Here is a 24,093-nt window from a genome sequence, read left to right on the forward strand (position 1 = left end):
CCCAACCTAGAATAAGGGAGAATATTAACCATACTTAACAGGTAAGATAAATGAAAAACAATATTTACTAAATATCATCCACATAGCTTCTAGTTAAAGGTAATTGCTGTGATATGCTACACCTGTAAATAAAAATCTCATACTAAATATAAAACAAATGCAGTAAGTTTATCAGTAAAGTCCACATATTACCATTTACCATCCAGTTTCTGTTCTTATTAAAAGCATTTGGTAACAAATGTTCTACTGAACTTACATTCCAGTCAATATTTGCAAAAAAAAGATGTCTTTTGATTTCATCAACTCCTTCTGAACCTAAAAAAATGGAAAGAATTTTTTACTGGCATGATTTTTTTTAAAAGTCTGTCTACCTGGTTTCTAGGCTATTATCTGTAAACAGGAGTACAAACATTTCATAGATTAACTGCAGTGAAAACTTTATGACTTTATGATTTCTTTTCTTTCTTTTTTTTTTTTTTTTTGCTTTTTAGGGCCTTGCCCACAGCATATGGAGGTTACCAGGCTAGGGGTCGAACTGGAGCTACAGCTGCCGGCCTATACCACAGCAATGTAGGATCCGAGCTGCTTCTAGGACCTATACCACAGTTCAAGGCAATGCTGGACCCTGTCCCACTGAGCAAGGCCAGGGATTGAACCCACATCCTCATGATACTAGTTGGATTTGTTTCTGCTGTGTCACAATGGGAACTACGAAGTTTATGATTTCTTATCTGATGTTTTATTAACTGGCCCTTTGAATTTAATATGATTAAAAAAATAGCTGATGTTCATATTGAACCACACAGGGTATCATGAAATACTGAAATGCCTTCTGAATCATATAAAAATCATATCTAATATAACATTAAAATGTAAGTACTTTTTTCTTCATAATTCAATTTATGACCCCATATTTATAGGCCAAATTTTAAAATGCAATAAATAAAGTAACATTGAAAGTAAATGAGCAGTTATGGAAACATAATGTCTACCTTGATGAATACTGGGAGGGACAAAATAATTATCTTCAAAATCTAAAAGCATTACCTATACAGGGGAGAATTCTGTGAATTACTTCAAAACAGATATTTATATAATATATACTAAACAGAAGTTCCGAATAACTAGACCACTACATTTTTAAATCATGGACATAAGAGGGTCTGATGGAATATTTGCATACATAAAATGCAAAATTTTAGGTATAAATATATAGCAGCAGTAAATGAATGTAAGCCAGAAATAAGTTAAAAGCATGTAAAATACTGTTATAAAAGCTGAGAAAATAAATAATACCCAATCTATTTGCTGGATTCCTTTTGAATAACATCCTTAGAAGACTTTGGGCTTCAGCGCTAAGAAACTGAGGCATTCCAAGTTTTGCTCTGGAAAAAAGGATTTCAGAAAATTTCATTTAAATCTAGCTACATTTCTAAAATGACAAATCCAAAAAAAGAATTTTAAAGAATGTTTTTCCTATATGGTAGGAGGAAATGAGACAGTGTGAAAAATGTTCTTTTGTGTCAACTGAAAACGGTAACAAGTTTCTCAAAATGGACAACAAGGAGTTTTTGCCAAAAGAAAAAAATCAGTCTTTACACTTACTTTAATATCATATTCATGGTCTCATTTCTGTCTTTACCTTGAAATGGCAGAGTACCAGTAAGCATTTCAAACTAAAACAAACAATAGAACATGTCAACTTAGCATAATGTAGAATATAAAATGAAATTCTTTAGAAAAAAATTGAGATTTGTAATACATGATCATCAAATCATGCAGGTACCCCACTATACCTAGCCCAAATGAGAGGTGACTTGTAGCAAATTAATCCAATTTTTTTCAGTCCTAATTTGGCTAAGTTCCCCAAATTAATGCAATTTGCAAATAGTCACAAGTCATTCTTTTAAAACAAAGATGTGCTTTTAAAGCAAGCATTTAATAATGAAAGAAAAGTAAAAATAAACACCAGGCCGTTTCAAATTCGAACATGCTCAAGAAAGATAATCATTCTCATTTCCTTCACTCCCTTAAAAAAAGGAACTAAACCAGAAGCTACGCTTACATACATACAACACACACCAATATACTTTTGATGAATTTGAGACAGTTGTACATAAGAATAATGAAAACATTTTCCCTAAGAGATTTAATTGTAATGCAGATAACTAGGACATTAAATAATGATATTTTAAAAAGCAGGCCTGAAAATGAAGACCATTATAGTTCATTAAAGAGAAAATTTTTATATCCCTAATATTTAAATCTTAATATTAGATTCAATAATGGCTTTGGCTTCATCCTCTGTTCATTTAAATGAACTCACAACCCTAGTTAGCTTATCCATTCAACTCTCTCTTAATGACTGATGACTCTCAAATCAGTTCCAGCTTCAATATCTCTCAATCCCCAGTTTTCTTTTCCAAATCTACAGTAATGGTTTTCAACTGGAGACTGAATAGGGGTAGGAGTCATAGAAAGGGATTGAAGAAGATAGAAGTATGGTGTACGGGGATCATTTCTCTCAAGTTCCACTCCCCTGCCACTGAACCTAAACTAACAGTTCTCTCCTGACTGGAGGAGTAAGGGGTGAAAATGGCAATAACAAAAAGGAAGGGAGGATAGTATACTAGACTCACAGCTTCCTTTCAAATAAACCATATGCTTTTTGGAAGAATAGTTTTTGTTGTTTTTTGTTTGTTATTTGTTTGTTTTTTAAGGTCCCCAGATGATTCTGACGCTCTCTCCACTGCCCTTTCCTAATTCATTACTATCAAGGGGTTAAACCCTAACCGACAGTAACCTATGCAACATGTTAAAAATAAATTCTTTCCCCACTTCCAAAACAAGAAGTCCTTCTCAGCTATCTCTTTTCTACTGAACTACTATCCTTTCAATTCACTGAAGTTCATAAATTTTACAGGTATCTGATATCTTTGACCATTCCCCTCTGCTTCATGTGATATTTAATCTGCTACTAGGTCAGCCACTTTTTCCTTTGAAATGCCTTTAAGGTTTCCTTTTTTTTTTCCTATAATCTTTCAAGTATCTTGTAAGAACTTCTTGGTCTCCCTACTTCTAGTTTCCTTCATTTGCAATTCATTTATATAATGCTACCAAATTACATATATAACCATCCTAAAATACATTTTTTTCTCTAATTGCCATCCTAAGAATCTACAAAAGTTTCCTACCACTCAGAGAATTGCATGCAAATGCTTATAGGTTTATATCCTCATTTCCTGCATCTTCACCCTCATTCTCCATTACTATTCTAGTCAAACTGGTTCTCCAGGTCTTTCCTAATATTGCAATACTATCCTTCTTGATATAGCTATTTTAATTTTATCTATTCTTCAGGGCTTAATTTGAGTTCTACTTCATCTGCTTTTCCAATATCAACTTATTTCTTGCCTGAATTCCTAAGGTACTTTCAGAGACTTTATTTAACTATTTCATTTTTTCCCAAACCATATAATATGACTTCTTAAGTTATGGAAAATGCCAAATATCCTACTTCTAGTCGATTCCCACCCCACTGCCCTCCCCAAATGCCAGATTTATAATAGCTACTTAATATGTCAATATATCATATAGCTACTAAGTGATAAATAGGCAAGAATGGATTATAAGGTCTTAAAAGCAAATTGTATCTGACTCAACAGTTATTCATTTATCACCCTACTTAATACTACAAATTCTATGCTTAATCTTATACCAAATTAGTCCATACACTCACTATACCAGATACTGTAGGAGATTAAATGTAGTAGAAGACAGGACTGCTCTCCTTAAGAAGTTTACAGTCTTTCTATGGACATGCTTGAAACAATGTGACAATAAGATAGTATATGGTAAGGTCCTAAATTCTGTGATACTTAATTAAATTACCACATAACTGTTAAACATGGTATTCTGAAATCTAAAATCTGGCAGGCCTTTTTCTAAGTTTTATATTTGAATAATTTATAAAAGAATGCTGACATTTACTTTTCACTCTAGCATTTTTAAGATAAATCAGAACACCAAAGCCCTAATTGCTATTGTATAACAGCAAGCCAATCACAAGGTTTTTTTTAACCAATAGTTAAGAACTTTCAGAAATCTATTCTCACATAACACATCCTAAAACTCAGATTAAAATTCTAAAAAATATTAATTTTATATTGGCATAAATTAAAAAAAAAAAACACTACTTACCATAAGAACACCATATGACCACCAATCCGCACTTTGGGAATGACCTCTCCTATTCACTACTTCAGGAGCCATATATTCCACTGTACCACAAAATGAGTAGGCCTTCTTTTCTTGATCTACTGCTTCCTTGCTGAGTCCAAAATCTATAATGACAATATTACACAAAAATCTATCTGAAGATCTTCATAAAATAGAAAATACCAAAAGAAACAATGCTATGAATTAAATCTATTTATGGACAGCCTACAATTACATTAAGAAAGCTCCTGTGAGACCAGTAATGGAAAGTAGCCTGTATTTTATAGTAATACCTTTTAGAACATTTAAAATTGCTCAGTTAAATCTCATCCTCAAAACACATATTTTCATTTCTACACCAGAATATCATTCAACAAATTTGAAATGACAAAAATTAAATCAATAAAAATAGACAGACAAAATAGAGATAGTAACTTGCACTTTCTAAAATATTAGAAAAGCAAATTTTGCTTTGGGCTTTGGGGAACTTTTTGTTTAAGGTCTTCAAAGAGCTAAAATATCTATATATAAAAGTCAATCATATTTCTATATACTAACAATGAAAAACTGAAAGCTGAATTTTTAAAACTACCATTTATTACACCAAAAAAAAATTCATGAAATCTACAGGTATAAATATAAAAAGTATATATTTGCAAGACCTGGATGCCGAAAACTAGAAACACCAATGAAAGGAATCAGAGTAGATCTAAATAAATAAAGAGAGGTACTGATCATGGTTTGGAAGATTCAATGTTGTTAAGGATGTCAGTTCTCTCAAAACTGACCTACAGGATCAATGAAACATTAATAAGAACCTCAGCAAGATTTATTTTGTAAAAATCAACAAGCTGAATTTAAAATTTACATAAAAAGATAAAGGAAAGAGAATAGCCAAAACAATTTTTTTTCTTTGTCTTTTTGCCATTTCTTGGGCTGCTCCTGCGGCATATGGAGGTTCCCAGGCTAGGGGTCTAATCAGAGCTGTAGCTGCCAGCCTACGACAGAGCCACAGCAACGCAGGATCCGAGCTGCGTCTGTGACCTACACCACAGCTCTCGGCATTGCTGGATCGTTAACCCACTGAGCAAGGCCAGGGATCGAACCTGCAACCTCATGGTTCCTAGTCGGATTCGTTAACCACTGCGCCACGACTGGAACTCAACAATTTTGAAAACAAAATTTCAAGGACTACTAAGTCACTACCTGACTTCAATACTTACTATAAAGCTCCAGTAATCATGAGAGCGTGGTATTAGAAAAAAGCTAAATATATATATGGCCATGCAAAATGGGATAACTACTTTGGAAAACAGCTTGGAGGTTTCCTATTAAGTTAAACATGTACTTACCATATGACCAAACAATACCATTACTTTGGTATTTACCGAAGTGAAATAAAGTTTTAGGTTCACATAAAACCTGTACAAAAATATTTATAATGGCTTTAGTTGTCACTACCAAAAACAGGAAACAATCCAAATACCCCTGAATTGGGGACTGGATAAACAAACCATGGTGCAAGGATAAACTGGAACACTACTCAGCAACCAAATAAACCAAATTATTGGTATCTACAACATCATGGATGAATCACAAATGTACTATACTAAGTAAATAAAGCCCAATTCAAAAGACTATATATTGTTTTCCTCTATATTATTTTGTGGAAAAGGTAAAACTATAGGGCCAGAAAACAAATTGGAATCTGTCAAGGTATAAAGAGAGCACTGACTTATAAAGGGGAAATTATTGGGGGGTGATGGAACTTGATGTTGGTGGTGGTTATAAAAATGTATGCATTTGTCAAAGCTTGCAAAACTATACACAAAAAAGTAATTTTTTAAAAAATAAACTTTGTATTTTGAGACAACTGCAGATTCACATGAATTTATATGAAATACTACAGAGATCCTATTTACCATTTAGTCAGTTTTCTTCAGGGTAATATCTTTTTTAAATTAAGTTTTATTGGGGTGTAGTTGATTTACAATGTTGTGTTAATTTCAGGTATACAGCAATGTGAATCAGTTATATATATATATATACATATATCCATTCCTATTCAGATCTTTTTCCCATATAAGTCACTACAAGGTACTGAGTAGATTTGGCTGTGCTATACATTAAGTCTTTGTTATTTATATACAGTAGTGTATATATGTTAATCCCAACCTCCTATTTTATCGCTCCCCCCAACATTTTTCCTTTGGTATCCCTAAGTTTGGTTCTGAGATCTTTCAGTCTAATTCTGCTTAGGTAAAATGTTCCCCTGTATAATTCTTTGGTAGATACCAAAAATTAATGACCTGATATAGTTTTCTTTCTCTGGCCTACTTCACTTAGGATGATAATTTATAGGTCCATCCATGTTGCTAAGAATGGAATTATCTCAATACTTTTTATGACAATAATATTCCATTGTATATATGTACCACATCTTTACCCATTCCTTTGTTGATGGACACTTAGGTTGCTTCCATGTCTTCACTATTGTAAACAGTGCTCCAATGAACATTGGGATGCATGTATCTTTCTGAATTATGGTATCCAGATAGATGCCCAGGAGTGGGATTGCTGGATCATACGGCAGTTCTATTTTTAGTTTTTTGAGGCAACTCCATATGGTTCTCCATAGTGGATGTATCAATTTGCATTCCCACCAATGATGTAGCAGGGTTCATTCCCTTTTCTCTGCACCCTCTTCAGATTTTATTGTTTGTAGACTTTTTGATGATAGCCATTCTGACTACTGTGAGGTGATACCTCATTGTAGCTTTCATTTGACTTTCTCTAATAATTAGTGATGTCGAGATCTTTTCATGTGCTTTTTGGCCATCTTTTTGGCTTATTTAGAGAAATGACTATTTAGATCTCATGACCATTGTTTATTGTTTTTTTATATATATAAAGTTGTATGAGATGTTTGTATATTTGGGGGACTAATTCCGTCAATTGCTTCATTTGCAAAGATTTTTTTCCTATTCTGTGCATTGTCTTTTTGTTTTATGGTTTCCTTTGCTGTGCAAAGCTTTTAAGTTTATTGGGTCTCATTTGTTTACTTTTGTTTTTCTTTTCATTAACTTATGAGATGGATCCCCAAAAAATATTGCTGTGATACAAGTCAAAAGATCTGCCTATATTTTCATGAAATAATTTTATGGTGTCTAGCCCCACATTCAGGTTTTTAATACATTTTGAGTTTATTTTTGTCTATAGTAAAAGAGAACGTTCTAAGTTTATCCTTTTACATGTAGCTATCTAGTTTTCCCAGCATCACTTATTGAAGAGGCTGTCTTTTCTCCATTTTATATTCTTGCATCCTTATCATATATTAATTGACCATATGTGTGTGGGTTTATTTCTGGACATTCTATCCTATTCCACTGATCTACATTTATGTTTTTCTGCTGGTACCATACTGTCTTGATGACTCTAGCTTTGTACGATAGCCTGAAGACAGGAAGCCTGATTCTTCTAGCTCTGTTTTTCTTTTGCAAGACTACTTTGGCTATTGGGGGTATTTTTTGTTCCCATACAACTTTAAAAAAAGTTTGTTCTAGTTTTGCAAAAAATGCCATTGGCAATTTGATGGGGATTGCACTGAAACCATATATTGGCTTAAGCAGTAGAGTCATTTTGACAATATTGATTCTTCCAATATAAGAGCATGGTATATCTTTCCATCTGTTTGTGTCATCTTTGATTTCCTTCATCTGTTCTTATAGTTTTCAGAGAAGAGTTCTTTTGCCTTTTTAGGTAGGTTTATCTTTAAGTATTTTATTCTCTTTGAAGCAATGGTAAATGGAATCATTTCTTTTTCTTTTTTTTTCTTTTTAGGGCCTCACTTGCAGCATATGGAGGTTCGCAGGCTAGGGGACAATTTGGAGCTGTAGCCACTAGCCTACACCACAGCCACAGCAATACCAGTTGCCAGTTGTGTCTGTGACCTACACCACAGCTCATGGCAACGCCGGATCCTTAACCCACTGAGCGAGGCCAGGGACGAACCTGCATCCTCATGGATGCTAGTCAGATGCGTTTCTGCTGAATCACAATGGGAACTCCTGGAACTGTTTCTTAATTCCTCTTCCTGATTTTCATTGTTGGTGTATACAAATGAAAGAGGTTTTTGTGTATTAATTTTGTATCCTGCAGTTTTACCAAATTCATTAATGAGCTCTAGTAGTTTTCTGGTTGTATCTTTAGGATTTTCTATATACAGTGTCGTGTCACCTGCAAACAGTGACAGTTTTACTCATTTTTCAATTTGGATTCCTCTTATTTCTTTTTCTTCTCTGATTGCTGTAGCTAGGACTTCCAAAATTATGTTGAATAAAAGTGACAAGAGTGGACATCCTCATCTTATTTCCGATCTTAGCGGAAATGTTTTCTGCTTTTCACCACTGAGAATGAGGTTAGCTGTGGGTTTGTCATACATGGACTTTATTATGTTGAAGTATGTTCCCTCTATGCCCAGTTTCTGGAGAGTTTTTATCATAAATGGGTGATTTCATTTTGTCAAAAGCTTTTTGTACATCTAATGAGATGATGATATGTTTTTCTTTCTTTCTTCAGTTTGCTAATGTGGTGTGTTACATTGATTAATCTTAAATACTAAAGAATCCTTGCATCCCTGGGGTAAATCCCACTTGATCATGGTGTGTGAGCCTTTTTATATATTGTTGGATTAGGTTTGCACATAGTTTGTTGAGGACATTTGCACCTATATTCATCAATGATACTGGCCTGTAAATTTTTTTTGAGGTAACTTTGTCTGGTTTTGGTGTTAGGGTGATGATGGCCTCATAGAATGATCTTGGGAGTGTTTTTTCCTCTGCAATTTTTTGAAGAGTTTCAGGAGTATATATGTCATCTCTTCTCTAAATATTCGATAGAATTCACCTGTGAAGCCATCTGGTCCTGGACTTTTGTTTAGACATTTTACAATAACAGTTTAATTACTTGTGATTGGTCTTTCATAGTTTCTATTTCTTCCTGGTTGAGTCTTAGGCAGTCGTACTTTTCTAAGAATTTATCCATTTCTTCTACATTGTCCATTTTATTGGCATATTATTGCTTATAGTAATGTCTTTTGATCTTTTGTATTTCTGTGCTGTCAGTTGTAATTTCTCTTTTTTCATTTCTAATTTTGTTGATGTGAACATTCTTTTTTTTTGAAGAGCCTGGCTAAAGGGTTATATATTTTGTTGATGTTTTTTAAAGAACAAGCTTTTAATTTTAATAATCTTCTATATTGTTTCCTTTTTCTCTATCTCATTCATTTCTGCTCTGATCCTTATTATTTCTTTCCTTCTACTAACTTTGGGTTTTGTTTGTTCTCTTTCTCTAGTTGATTTAGTTAAAATATTAAGTTGTTTAATTGGGATTTTTCCTGTTTTCCGAAGTGAGATAGTATTGCTATAAACTTTCCTCTTACAATCGGTTTTGCAGTGTCCCATAGGTTTTGGATCCCTGTGTTTTCACTGCCATGTACCTCTAGGAATTTTTGCATGTCTTCTTTTATTTCTTTAGTGATCCACTGGTTGCTTAGTAGAGAATTGTTTAGCCTCTACATGTTCTGTTTTTTGCATTTTTTTCTTGTAGTTGATTTCTAGCCTCATAGCATTGTGGTTAGAAAAAAAAATTCTCAGAATATTTTAATTTTCTTAAATTTAATGATTTTTTTGTGGCCCAAGATAGGATCTATCCTGTACAATGTTCCATGTGCACTTGAAAATTATGTATATTCTACTGCTTTCAGATGGAATATTCTAGAGATATCAATTGTCTATTGGATTTAATGTATGGTTTAAGGCCTGTGTTTCCTTACTGATTTTTGGTTTGGATAACCTGTCTATTGATATAAATGACTTGTTAAAGTCCCACTATTAACTTGTTACTGTCAATTTTCCCTTTTATAGCTATTTGCAGTTACCTTATATATTGTGTTGTTCCTGTGTTGGGTGCATGTATATTTACATGTTACATAGTTTCTTTTTGGGTTTACCCTTTGGTCATTCTTTACCCTTGTAACATTCTTTATTTTAATATCATCTTTTATCTGATATGAGTATTGCTACTTCAGCTTTCTTTTGACTTCCATTTGCATGGGTTATCTTCTTCCATCTCCTCGGTCTGTATGTGTCCCTAGATCTGAAGTGGGTCTCCTGTAGATAGGAGACATATATATATATATATACATATATATATATATATATATATACACACACACACACACATATATAGATAGACAGACAGATAGGTCTTATTTTTGTATCCATTCAGCCAGTCTACATCTTTTGGTTGGAGCATTTAATCCATTTACATCCAAGGTAATTATCAACATTTATATACTTATTGCCATTTTCTTAAATGTTATAGATTTATTATTGTTGGACTTTTCATTTTTTGTACTCTTGTGATTTGATGACTATCATTAGTATTGCTTTTTCATTTTTATGAGTGTCGTTTTTTGGTTTGTGGTTCTCATGAGGTTTTTTCAATTTTTAAAAATTTCATATTGAAGTACAGTTGATTTACAATGTTCTGTCGTTTCCCTTTGGATATAGCATTCTACACATAGTGTTGTTTTAAGCTGTTTGCCTCTTAACGTCAAGTGTATTTTCAGTATTATTCCCTCGTCCATTCCTCACAATTACTGATGTTGATATCATAGTTGTCTGTGGATGATTTCCTACTTTTATTTCTTGTTTGCCTTTACTGGTAAGCTTTCTCATTTGTAGTTTCCTTGTTTCTAGTAGTGGCCTTTTTCCTTCTTTTCCAAACTAGAAAAATCCCTTTAGCATTTGTTGAAGAGTTGGCTTGGTGCTGTTGAATTCTTTTAGCTTTTGCTTGTCTATAAAGCTTTTGAATTTTCCATCAAATCTGAATGAGAGCCTTGCTGGGTAGAGTATGCTTGGTTGAAGGTTTTTCTCTTTTATCACTTTAAATATATCTTGCCACTCCCTTCTGGTCTTTAGAGTCTCTGCTGAAAAATCAGCTGATAAACCTATGGGGACTGCATTTCCCATGTGACATTTAATATTTTTTCTTTGTATTTTACATTTGTCAGATTGATTAATATGTGTCTTTATCTGTTTCTCCTTGGGTTTATCCTGTATGGTACTCTCTGTGAATCCTCTACTTGATTGTTTCCTTTCCCTATTAGGGAAGTTTTCAGCTATCATCTCTTCAAATATTTTCTCAGGCCCTTTTTCTCTCTCTTCTCTTTCTGGGAACCCTGTGATATGAATGTTGGTATGTTTGATGTTGTCCCAGAGGTCTCTGAGACCATTCTTGTTTCTTTTCATTCTTTTTTCTTTATTCTTTTCCGTGGTAGTGATTTCCATTACTCTGTCCTCCACCTCACTTACTGGATCTGCCTCAGTTATTCTGCTATTGATTCCTTCAAGTGTATTTTCCCTTTTGGGTTGTTCATCTTTGTTTGCTTGTTCTTTAATTCTTTCAGCTCTTTATTGAACATTTCTTATAGTTTTCAATCTGTGCATCCATTCATTTTCTGACATCTTGGCTCATCCTTACTGCCATTACTCTGAATTCTTTTACAGGTAGCTGGCCCAATCTCCTCTTCATTTAGTTGTTTTTGTGGGTACTTTGTTCCTTTGTCCAAAACATATTTCTCTGTCATCTCATTTTGTCTATCTTTCTATATTTGTGATCCCCTTTCTGCAGGCTGGAAAGTTTTAGTTCCTTTTGCTTTTGTTATCTGCCCTCTGGTGGGTAATGTTGGTTCAGGGGCTTATGTATGTTTCACCACTGGTTGGAAGGACTGCAGTCTTCCTGCTGGTGGAGGGAGCTGGGTCTTGTCCCTCTGGTGATCAGGGCCTTGTCAAGGTGTGTGTTTGGAGGTGGCTGTTGGCTTGGTATTACTTAGGCAGCTTTTTGGGTTTATATTTATTTATTTGGTGTGAGGGTTGTTTTAGTTGGGATGCCTACCATCACTTTCCTCAGTGTACACTGGCTATTATCACTTTGATAGGAGATGTGACTAATGTGGTGACTAGAGCCTGCATTGGATATTGGGCAGGGCCTCCTGTTTGCTCTGTGGTTGTCACAGCCCTGTAAGGAGTAGGCTCTGCTCCCTAGTTGTTCTAGAAGCCTCCAGATCTGTTTCTGAGTTGTGTTTCTGATCTGCAGTGTGAGGTAAGAGGGACTGTAGAAATCCCACTGGGAGAGAGCCACTGAGTATTCTTCTGCTGAGGATGTTCACCTTTGAATGTGCTCTGTTGTGTTACCTTTCACTCATTGTGCAGGCTCACAATGTAAATTTGTTAGTACTGGTCTTGACCCCACTTTAACCATGGGTGTATCGGTTTTTGGCCCTCATATCTTCAGGCATTTTCACCTGGCCACTAGTGCTAATCCACTGAGGTCAGGACTCAGGGCTGTAGTTTTATGTGCCTGGGCCCACTGTTGCAGCTATAGAGTCAGCTCAGACTCTGGCCTGGTTTAACCTTTGTGTGTAGGCACCCAAAAAGCCCATAATTACTAAAGCCATACCCCTTTCTGATGCAGGACCACTTGTACATTTGGAGGTTCCCCCAGTGCTAACTTTATACAGTTACCTATGGAGGTGTAAATCTGTGGTTTGTATAGCTGGGAAGAGAGGTTTCAGCTCTTCCTCCTTAGTAGGAGGGTCTCTGGGGCTCATCTGTGGTTTCAGCTCTACCTCTACTTGTGAGCAAACCACCAGTGAATGCTCTCAAGGCAGCAGGTATGCAGGGTACTGAGGCAGATGAAAATGGCTTTAGAGGCAGCAGGTGAACAGAGGGCCAGGCAGCTAGTCACTGTTTTGGACACAGGAGGTGTGCTGGGGCCCAGGCCACTGGAAATTACTTTAGACACAGCAAGTGTATGGGTGCAGAGTCGTGACTGATGTGTATGGGGAGACAGGCAGGATTGAGGTTGGGTCACACAATGGCCTGCTCCAGGCAAGAGGGGTTTGGGCTGCAATGAGGGTGGAGGCAGCCCAGCTCAGGTGGAGCCTTCCCCAGAGCTTGCAGGGGCAAATGCCTGTGGAAGGAGGCTATAATCGTGGTCCCACCCCTTGCATGCCATCAAACAAGGGCTTTTAGATACCATGGTGGCCCAAGGCCAACTCTCTGAATATTCCTGGTTGTGGCACTCCACCCTCCCACTTCAGGCTTTCTCACACAGCCAGCAGCTGTCCTATCCCCAGGATTGTTTTCTAAACCCCATGCTCCAGTGCTTAGCTCCTGCCTGTACCTTCGAACTCATGTCTTAGGCCTAGGGGCACAGGGTGGTTGCAAAACCCGCTGTGTATGTATCATCCTGTCCTGTGTGCCACAGAACTTCTATTGTGCTTCCCTCAGAGCAGCTAAAGCTCCTTTCCTGTCTCATCTAGTGTCCCTAATTGTGAGGGGACTCTCCCAGTTGCTGCAACCCCTCATCTCCTTCAGTTTCCTCCCTGAGGCACAGGTCCCAACTTGCTGCCATTTTTCTTTTTTTCTTTTCTCTTAAGCCCTACCCAGGAATGTGGGGGTCCCTCTTGTCCTTTCAGGTGTTTGAGTTATTCTGACAGTATTCAAAAGATGTCCTGTGAGGATTTCTCCACTTGCTAATGTATTTCTGATACATTAGTGGGAAGAGGTGAACTCCATGCCTATTATTTTGCCATCTCCCATTTCCCCCTATGGCAATATTATAAAACTATATTACAATATGACTATCATAATAATGATAATGCAGTCAAAATACAAAATAGTTCCATTATCATAAGAATTTAAACTCAACAGCAAAAAAGCCAAAAACCTAATTGAAAAATGGGCAAAAGACCTGAATAGACATTTCTCCAAGGAAGATATACAGATGGCCAACAAGCACATGAAAAAATGCTCAACATCTCTAATTATTAGAGAAATGCAAGTCAAAACTACCACGAGATACTAACTCACACCAATCAGAATGACCATCATTAATAAGTCCACAAATGACAAATGCTAGAGGGGGTGTGGAGAAAAGGGAACGTCCTGCAATGCTGTGGGAATGTAAGCTGGTGCAACCACTATGGAAATCAGTATGGAAGTATCATAGAAATCTATACATAGAAAAGGCAAGATGGCAGAGGAGTAGGGGGACACGCCCACCCCTCTCACAAACACAGCAAGAAAAAACCATCTAAAGGTTAAACGACTCACACAGAACAGCAATTAATTGCTGGCAGAAGGACCTAAACTCCAATAACGGCAAGAATCTCGTGACATAACTGGGTAAAACAAGAGAAAAGAGGAGAGTGAGAGAAGGGGAATTGGGGCTGGACAGGATCTCCCAAAAGGGAACCGTGGAGGAGAAAGGGATCCTACACCCTGGAAAGTCACCTACCCGACGGAAAGATCAACCGAATCGGAGGGATCTCCAGATGCAGAGAAGAGTGCAGCAGTAAGTCTGAGTTCTGAAGAGCAGAGTGAGAACTGACAGATCATCTGAACTACTGGCACAGTCACCAAAACCCGAGATGCTTGCGTGGGGACTCGGCACCGAGACCTCAGCTCCAGAGGTTAGTCCCTGGGAACGGGCTGGGGTGGGCGGTGTTGAGATTCCTTGGGGGACCAGGAACTGGTCTGTCTAGTTCTTGGGGCAGAGACTGCCTGGGAGACTAGGAAGCTGAGTGTTGTGGTGCAGGGAGCAATACACTAAGGGCTGGGGGGTAGAAAGCCACATCAGAGGGAACCCGGGAGAAGAGCTGGATCTGCAGGAGACAAGATGCCAGTGTTGGGCAGGGGAGAGAAGGAGAGGTGGGCCACCATAGAATACTCCCCACACCACAGTGAGCTCACTTGCCTGCCAGCTATCACAAAGCTGTGCTTCCCAGTGCATCCCCCCCACCTCCGCACCCTGTGGGCGTGAGCCCAGACCTGAGGCTGCCTGCAATCCCAGAGGGCTGGCCTCACCATTTGAAGTAAGCTGACCACTGCAGCGGCTTTCCCTACCCTGGCATGCCTACCTTCTGGAGGGGCTACAACCCCTCAGAGCAGCACCCAGCACCGTCAGCCCCTGGGAAAAGGCCTGCAGCCCAGAAAAGCTAGTACAAGCTCGGTCTGGCCATGCAAATCTGCCTCTATTCCATGTGATCCTGCCAATCCCTGTTGCCCTGGGAAGAGCCCTTTTGGTTCTCAGCAGCCCAGCTGGCTGCTCCCACCCTTAGGGAGTGCTGCACTCCTGTGGAACAGCTGACCAGCACCACCAGCCCCCTAGAAGAGTCTGAAGCCCAGCAACACCAGAGCAAGCTCTGCCCAGCCGCGTGAAATCTGCTTCCATCACAGTGCAGACCTCCCAGGCTTGTTTGCCCTCAGGAAGTCCTCTTAGCTTCAGAGAGACCTGTCAGCCACGCCCACCCCCAATAAAACCATGCTGCCTCAAAGATGATGACCAACAAAGACAGCCCCCTGGAAACATTCCATAGCAGTGCCAAGGCAAACCCTGCCCAGCCATGGGGAGTACAACTCCACCAAGAAAAAGAAAACAACAAGCAAGATGAAGAAGCTGAGAAACCACCCCCAGTTAAACCAACAGGAGAACTCACCTAAAAGAGTCAACAATGAAACAGACCTCTGCAGTCTGAAAGACTTGGAGTTCAAAAGGGAAATAGTGAAAATACTGAAGGAATTAAGAGAGGATATGAACAGTGATGCAGATGCCCTCAGAAAGAGCTAGAAAATATAAGGAGGAGCTAAGAAAAACTAGAAAATTCATTTGCAGAGATACAGACTGAGCTAAGGGCAGTAAAAACCAGAATGAATAATGCAGAACGAATTAGTGCTGTGGAAGATAGAATAATGGAAATCACCCAGGACAGCAGACAGAAAACCAAATGAAAAAAACATGAAATCAATATAAGAGACCTATGGGATAATATAAAGTGGGCCAATCTATACATAATAGGAATTCCAGAAGGAGCAGAAAAATATAAGAGGAAGGAAAATATATTTGAAGAAATTATCACTGGAAACTTCCCAAATCTAAAGGATACTGAGTTCAAGATACAGGAAGCACAGAGGGCCCCAAACAAGTTGAACCCAAATAGATGCACACCAAGACACATTGTAATAAAAATGGCAAAAATAATGATAAAGAGAGGATTCTAAAGGTAGCAAGAAAAAAGCAAAATGTAAACTATAAGGGAACCCCCATAAGGGTATCACCTGATTACTGAAACTCTACAGGCCAGGAGGGAATGGAAAGAGATATTTAAAGTGCTAAAAGGAAAAAATATGCAACCTAGAATACTCTATCCACCAAGAGTATCATTTAAAATAGAAGGGGACATAAAAATTTTTTCCAACAAACAAAAGCTAAAAGAATACAGCAATACAAAACCCAGGCTGAAAGAAATATTGAAAGGACTTCTCTAAACCAGAAAGAAAGGATGATTGAGGAAACCACAATCAGGGAGCACTCACTCAGATAAGCCAGCAAACAGATTTAATCATGAACAAAATGAAATTAAAAAGAAAAAAGAAAGAGTCATCAAAATCATAAAATGAGGGTAAGGAATGTGAGGAAATAAAATCTCTTTTTAAAATATTTATTTCTTTTTGTCTGTTTTTCATCTTAATTTTAGTATAGTAATGAAGTGTTTGCACCTACAGGAACATGAGGCCAAAACACACAATTATAGGAAGGGGATAGCATACTTAAAAAACAGGGCAACCACAAGCCAAAACCAAACGTTGCATTTGCAAAAAAATGAAAGGAAAAACACTCAAGCAGAAAATAATTGGAAACTATCTAACAAAAAAGAAAGCAAGAATGGAAAATCATAGATTCAACTGGAACATGAGGTTTAAAATGGCAATAAATAATCATCTATCAATTATCACCTTAAATGTCAATGGACTGAATGCTCCAACCAAAAGACACAGAGTGTCTGAGTGGATAAAAAGGCAAAAACCTTCAGTCTGCTACCTACAAAAAACCCACCTTAGGACAAAGGACACATATAGATGGAAAGTGAAAGGGTGGGAAAAAATACTTCACACCAATAGACATGACAGGAAAGCAGGAGTTGAAATACTCAGACAAAATTGACTTTAACACAAAAGACATAAAGAAAGACAAAGAAGGACACTATTTAATGAATAAGGGATCCATACAAGAAGTGGATATCACTATTGTCAACATATATGCCCCAAATACAGGAGCACACAGATACATACAACAAATACTAACAGACATAAACGGAGAAATTGATGGGAATACAATCAAAGTAGGAGACTTTAATACGCCACTCACATCAATGGACAGATCCTCTAGACAGAAAACCAATAAAGCAACAGATGGCCTAAAGGAAACAATAGAAAAGTTAGACTTAATTGATATCTTCAGGACACTACATCCAAAATATCAGAATACACATTCTTCTCAAGTGCACATGGAACATTCTCAAGAATCGACCACATATTGGGACACAAAGCTAATCTCAACAAATTTAGGAGCACAGAAGTTATTTCAAGTATCTTTTCTGACCACAATGGTGTGAAACTAGAAATCAACCACAAGAAAAAAAAAATGAGGAAAAAAATCTAATACATGGAGACTAAACGAGATGCGACTAAACAAACCAATGGGTCAATGAGGAAATCAAGAAGGAAAATAAAAAATACCTGGAGACAAATGATAATGAAGACACAACCTCTCAAAATCTGTAAGACACAGCAAAAGCAGTGCTCAGTTGGAAATTCACAGCGATAGAGGCCTTCCTTAAAAAAGAAGAAACATCTCAAATTGACAACTTAACCCTTCACATAAACAATTTAGAAAAGGAAGATCAAAAAAGACCTAAAGTTAGCAGAAGGAAGGAAATTAATAAAGATCAATGAGGAAATCAATAAAAAAAAGATTCAAAAAACAATAGAGAAAATCAATAAAACCAAGAGCTGGTTCTTTGAAAAGGTAAACAAAATTGACAACCCCCTGGCTACACTCACTAAGAAGAGGAGAGAAAGAACCCAAATAAACAAAATTAGAAATGAAAAAGGAGAAATCACAATGGACAGAGCAGAAATACAAAAAAAAAATAAGAGAATACTATGAACAACTATATGGCAACAAGTTTGACAATCTGGAAGAAATGGACAATTTTCTAGAATCTTACAGCCTGCCAAAACTGAATCAACAAGAAACAGACCAAATGAACATACCGATCACTAGAAATGAAATTGAAGATGTCATAAAATCACTCCCTACAAATAAAAGTCCAGGACCAGATGGCCTCACAGGCGAATTCTATCAAACATATAAAGAGGAATTGGTGCCCATCCTCCTGAAACTCAAAAGGTTGAAGAAGAAGGAACACTCCCAAAGACATTCTATGAGGCCACCATCACCCTCATTCCAAAACCAGACAGAGCTACCACCAAAAAAGAAAACTATCGGCCAATATCTTTGATGAATATAGATGCAAAAATTCTCAACAAAATCTTAGCCAACCGAATCCAACAACATATCAAAAAGATCATACACCACAACCAGGTAGGGTTCATCCCAAGTTCACAAGGATGGTTCAACCTACACAAATCAATCAACGTCATTCACCACATTCACAAAAGAAAAGTCAAAAACCATATGGTCATCTCAATACACGCAGAAAAAGCATTTGACAAAGTCCAACATCCATTCATGATCAAAACTCTCGCCAAAGTCGGTATAGAGGGAACATTCCTGAACATAATCAAAGCCGTTTATGATAAACACACAGCAAATATAATCCTCAATGGGGAAAAACTGAAAGCCTTCTCACTCAAATCTGGAACAAGACAGGGATGCCCACTCTCACCACTGCTAATCAACATAGTTTTGGAAGTCCTAGCCACAGCAATTAGACACACAAAAGAAATAAAAGGCATCCATATAGGAAGAGAAGAGATCAAACTGTCACTGTATGCAGATGACATGATTCTATACCTAGAAAACCCTAAGGACTCAACCCACAAACGACTTGAACTGATTAATAAATTCAGCAAAGTAGCAGGATATACAATTAACGTCCAGAAGTCAGTTTCTTTTCTGTATACCAAAAATAAAATATTAGAAAAGGAATACAGAAAGACAATACCTTTAAAATTGCACTTCACAAAATCAAATACCTGGGAATACACCTGACCAAGGAGGTAAAGGACTTATATGCTGAGAACTATAAAACTTTAATCAAAGAAATTAAAGAAGATGCAAAGAAATGGAAAGATATTTCATGTCCATGGATTGGAAAAATCAATATTGTAAAAATGGCCATACTCCCCAAAGCAATCTACAGATTCAGTGCTATCCCTATGAAATTTCCCATGACATTATTCACAAAACTAGAACAAACAATCCAAACATTTAGATGGAATCATGAAAGACCCAGAATTGCCAAAGCAACCCTGAGAAACAAAAACCAAGCAGGAGGCATAACTTTCCCAGACTTCAAGAAATACTACAAAGCCACAATAATCAAAACAGTGAGGTACTGGTATCAAAACAGACAGACAGACCAATGGAACAGAATAGAGAACCTGGAAATAAACCCTGACACCTATTGATAACTAATCTTTGACAAGGGAGGCAAGAACATAAAATGGGAAAAAGAAAAGTCTATTCAGCAAGCATTGCTGGGAAACCTGGACAGCTGCATGCAAAGCAATGAAACTAGAACACACCCTCACACCATGCACAAAAATAAACTCCAAATGGCTGAAAGACTTAAATATAGGACAGGACACCATCAAACTCCTGGAAGAGAACATAAGCAAAACACTCTCTGACATCAACCTCATGAACATTTTCTCTGATCATTCTCCCAAAGCAACAGAAATAAGAGCAAAAATAACCGAATTGGACCTAATGAAACTGAAAAGCTTTTGCACAGCAAAGGAAACCAAAAAGAAAACAAAAAGACAACTGACAGAATGGGTAAAAATAGTTTCAAATGATACAATGGACAAGGGATTAATCTCTAGGATATATATACAAGCAACTTATATAACTCAATAGCAAAAAAGCCAACAATCCAATGGAAAAATTGGCAAAAGACCTGAACAGACCATTCTCCAAGGAAGTTATACAGATGGCCAACAAGCACATGAAAAAATGCTTAACATTGCTGATTATAAGAGAAATGCAAATCAAAACTACCATGAGATACTACCTCACACCAGTCAGAATGGCCATCATTAAGAAGTCCACAAATAACAAGTGCTGGAGGGAGTGTGGAGAAAAGGGAACCCTCCGTACTGTTGGTGGAAATGTAAAACTGGTACAGCCACTATGGAGAACAGTTTGGAGATACCTTAGAAATCTATACATAGAACTTCCATATGACCCCACAATCCCACTCTTGGGCATATAGCTGGACAAAACTCTACTTAAAAGAGACACATGCACCCTCATGTTCATTGCAGCACTATTCACAAGAGCCAAGCCATGGAAACAACCCAAATGTCCAATGACAGATGATTGGATTAGGAAGATGTGGTATATATACACAATGGAGTACTACTCAGCCATAAAGAAAAATGACATAATGCCATTTGCAGCAACATGGATGGAACTAGAGACTCTCATCCTGAGTGAAATCAGTTAGAAAGACAAATACCATATGATTTCACTTATATCTGGAATCTCATATACAGCACAAATGAACCTTTCCACAGAAAATAAAATCATGGACTTGGAGAATAGACTTGTGGTTGCCAACAGGGAGGAGGAGGGAGTGGGTTGGACTAGCAATCTGGAGTTAATAGATGAAGACTATTGCAATGAGACCTGCTGTGTAGCACTGGGAACTATGTCTAGGCACTTATGATGGAGCATGATAATGTACAAAAATAGAATGTGTACATGTATGTGTAACTGGGTCACCATGCTTTACAGTAGGAAAAAAAAATTGTATTGGGGAAATAATTGAAAAAATAAAAAATAAAGAATTTAAACAATGAGATTTACTTTATGTAAATTATACCTTAATTCTACAAATGAAAAAAGTTATAAGCCTTATATATCTCTTAAAAAATACACTAATTCTTAATTTTCAGTCCCTTGAAACTGATTTATTCTAAACATGCTTAATATTTTCATTTAAATATCACGTATCCTTGTATAATACCTGAATGCACTATGATTTTCATCATAATTTTTTAAATCTTTTCAATGTACCACTATGTTCTTTCTCTGAATTTTAAGGTTTTTAAATTCTGCAATTCCATTTCAAAAGTAAATGTAATAAAACCTAGTCTTTGAGGTCAGTTCAGCTGAATGTTAACAACATACCTTTTAGAGAAGAACACTGGTTTCTTTGGCCACTCCAGAGAAAAGAAAAAGGGAAGAGAATTTTCTTATCCTCTCTTACTTTTCAGAAATTTATACCAGTCCATAAAGTTCTTCTGCTATACTATTTCTGACCAAATTGACATTTAACACTAGAATTTGCTTGGCAATCAACTGTCAAAAATTTTTACAATAATAAGAGTTAGCTACTAATTAAATATGATGTATGTTAATCAGTGTTTTTTCCAAACTACTAATTTGAAAAGAAAATGTAGATATCAGATATATAAAGGGCTTTTCTTGGCAAGTGTTGGGGGTAGGGTAGGGCAATGTATCTTTATATCCTTAAGTGACTCTTTTATAAGACTTTAAATTTTAAAAGCCTGCCCAAAACACAATAATTTTATGTACTATGTGTAAAAGTAATCTCAGTGACTAATTTTCAGATAGCCATAAAAATTACTTAAAATTATGTTCTTAATGTATATATTTTTTCTTAAATATTCAGCTCAAATAGTGCGATTTAATTTGACACTATATTTTTCTTTTCTCTTTGTAGAAATTATTTCTAAATTATGTCTCTAAAAAAACACATTATAGCAACTACAGACAATTCAAATTAATTGTGTTCAATTCATAAATTTTAATGGGATATTATAAGTATATTTTTTTCTAAATCAAGCAAGTCATATTACACAGTTTGTTTTTATACAGAATAGTGGGGGTGTTCCAGAAAAAGAAAACCTAAGATATAAACACAATAGAAATAATATATTAGCAAGTACACAGATCTTTTGGGGATATCCATTCTTGATCTACTGATTTTGTGCTACACAATCATAATCTCAATATGAAGTTAGTCAGGCTCAAAGCACAGCCATATCAAGTAACTTTGCTAAACTCCATTGTTACATCAGAGTAATGTGTTAAACATTAAGTTTATTCTTTATATCTGAAGGATTTTTAAAGTGGAGGATAAAAAGAAAGGTACTATCCCTCTTCTAATATTATTCTGGGGAAACTTAGAATGCTGGGGAAGGCCCTGTCAAGATAAGACATTCCTAAATCACTATAGACTTACTGCTATCAATGACAAATAGCAAATAATACTTTTGACTATAGTATTTTGAAATAGAAGAAAAAAAGAAAGGAAGACAAGGAGGAGAAAAAGGAAGGCAAGGAAGGAAGAAAGACACATAGCACATAAGAAAGCAAGAAAGAAGAAAAAAGAAAGAGAAAGAAAGGAAAAATAAAAAGAAAAGGAAATTAAAGGAAATAATGGAAATAATGAAAAGTTTTAAAATGGTACCTTTCAACTAACCTTACTGGAATGTTGTGAGGTTAAATTCATAAACTTATTATTCATTAAAAAACTTTGAATTAGATTATAATCAAAAAACAGTGTAAATTACCTAATATTTATCACTGTGTACTTTCTTTAAAGAAAACTTGGTGCCACTTTAAGGAAAATGGATTGTTTAATATATATATATATATAGGAGTTCCCTTTGTGGCACAACAGAAATGAATCCAATTAGTAACCATGAGGTTTCGGGTTTGATCCCTGGCCTCACTCAGTGGGTTAAGGATCCAGCGTTGCCATGAGCTTGGTGTAGGTTGCAGACACGGCTTGGATGCTGTGTTGCTGTGGCTGTGGCATAGGCCAGTGGCTATAGTTCCGACTCGACCCCTAGCCTGGGAACCTCCAAATGCTACATGTTCATCCCTAAAGCAAAAAAAAATATATATATATATATATATATATATATATATATATATATATATATATATATCACAGTTTCTTCCTGTTACAAATCTTGTGTTCCTTGCTTATAAATTAACATTAATTCTAAAACTACTCTTCACTTTGTAAGCCTGTTTAAATCCAAAAGGTGTAAAAAGCAAAACTGACATTATAAAAACTATATATAAAGCAAGTTGACATAACTGTTCACCCAATTAACCCTAATGTAAAAGGGAGATATGGGTAGAATCTATTATACTCTTTTCTCATCCTCCTTCCTCACTCATGGAAAAATAGGCAAAATTTATTTAAAAATGAAAATAAATTCTCATTGGCACTGCAACTAAAGATTGATTGCTATAAAATAAAAATTTATATTATATAAAATTTCAAAACTCCACTCGTTTACTCATATTTTCTTCCTTGTCCTCTTTTAATCCTTTTAAATGTTTTGCTTCTTTCATATATGAGAAATAGAATCCGGCTATGAATCAGTAAGATTTATTGAACTTTGTCACATTTGCTTGAGCTTTCAAGTTGACTTCATTCTTTCTTTATTTGTATTTATTCATATTTTTATTTTTATTTATTTTTCATTCTTTATTTTTACATTGAAGCATTATACTTGGAGGAATTCAAAGCAATTTACCTTTAAACTGTACTGATCTAAAATTCTCTGTAAACACCACATTTTCATTTTATCTCTGTTTTAACATTCTGATAATTAAATACAGAATTTACTATCTATTTAAAACATAAGTAACCTTTTGAGATTGGCTCACTCAACATAATGTCCTTCAGTCCATCCAAGTTGTTATATAAATCAAGTGGTCTTTCCTTTTTAT

General features: G+C 36.1%; 1 protein-coding gene across 28 annotated transcripts in view; it reads right to left on the reverse strand.

Moving 5' to 3' along the window:
* The window catches only part of RPS6KA6 (ribosomal protein S6 kinase A6), a 206,716-nt gene that overhangs the window by 36,557 nt on the left and 146,066 nt on the right, over positions 1–24,093 (reverse strand). For all 28 annotated transcript variants that reach the window (XM_085008807.1, XM_085008827.1, XM_085008813.1 and 25 more), the window contains 4 exons: positions 4,201–4,343; positions 1,606–1,676; positions 1,297–1,385; positions 257–315 (listed from right to left, as the gene is read on the reverse strand). In XM_085008807.1, coding sequence (XP_084864933.1) covers positions 257–315; positions 1,297–1,385; positions 1,606–1,676; positions 4,201–4,343 — 362 coding nt within the window. The remainder of the gene's footprint in view (positions 1–256; positions 316–1,296; positions 1,386–1,605; positions 1,677–4,200; positions 4,344–24,093) is intronic.

This window comes from Sus scrofa, chromosome X, assembly GCF_054392235.1.
Source record: "Sus scrofa isolate SSC_HxYL_T2T_F1_AM1 chromosome X, Sscrofa_HxYL_maternal_Yorkshire_Landrace_v2.0, whole genome shotgun sequence".
Taxonomy (NCBI): Eukaryota; Metazoa; Chordata; class Mammalia; order Artiodactyla; family Suidae; genus Sus; species Sus scrofa.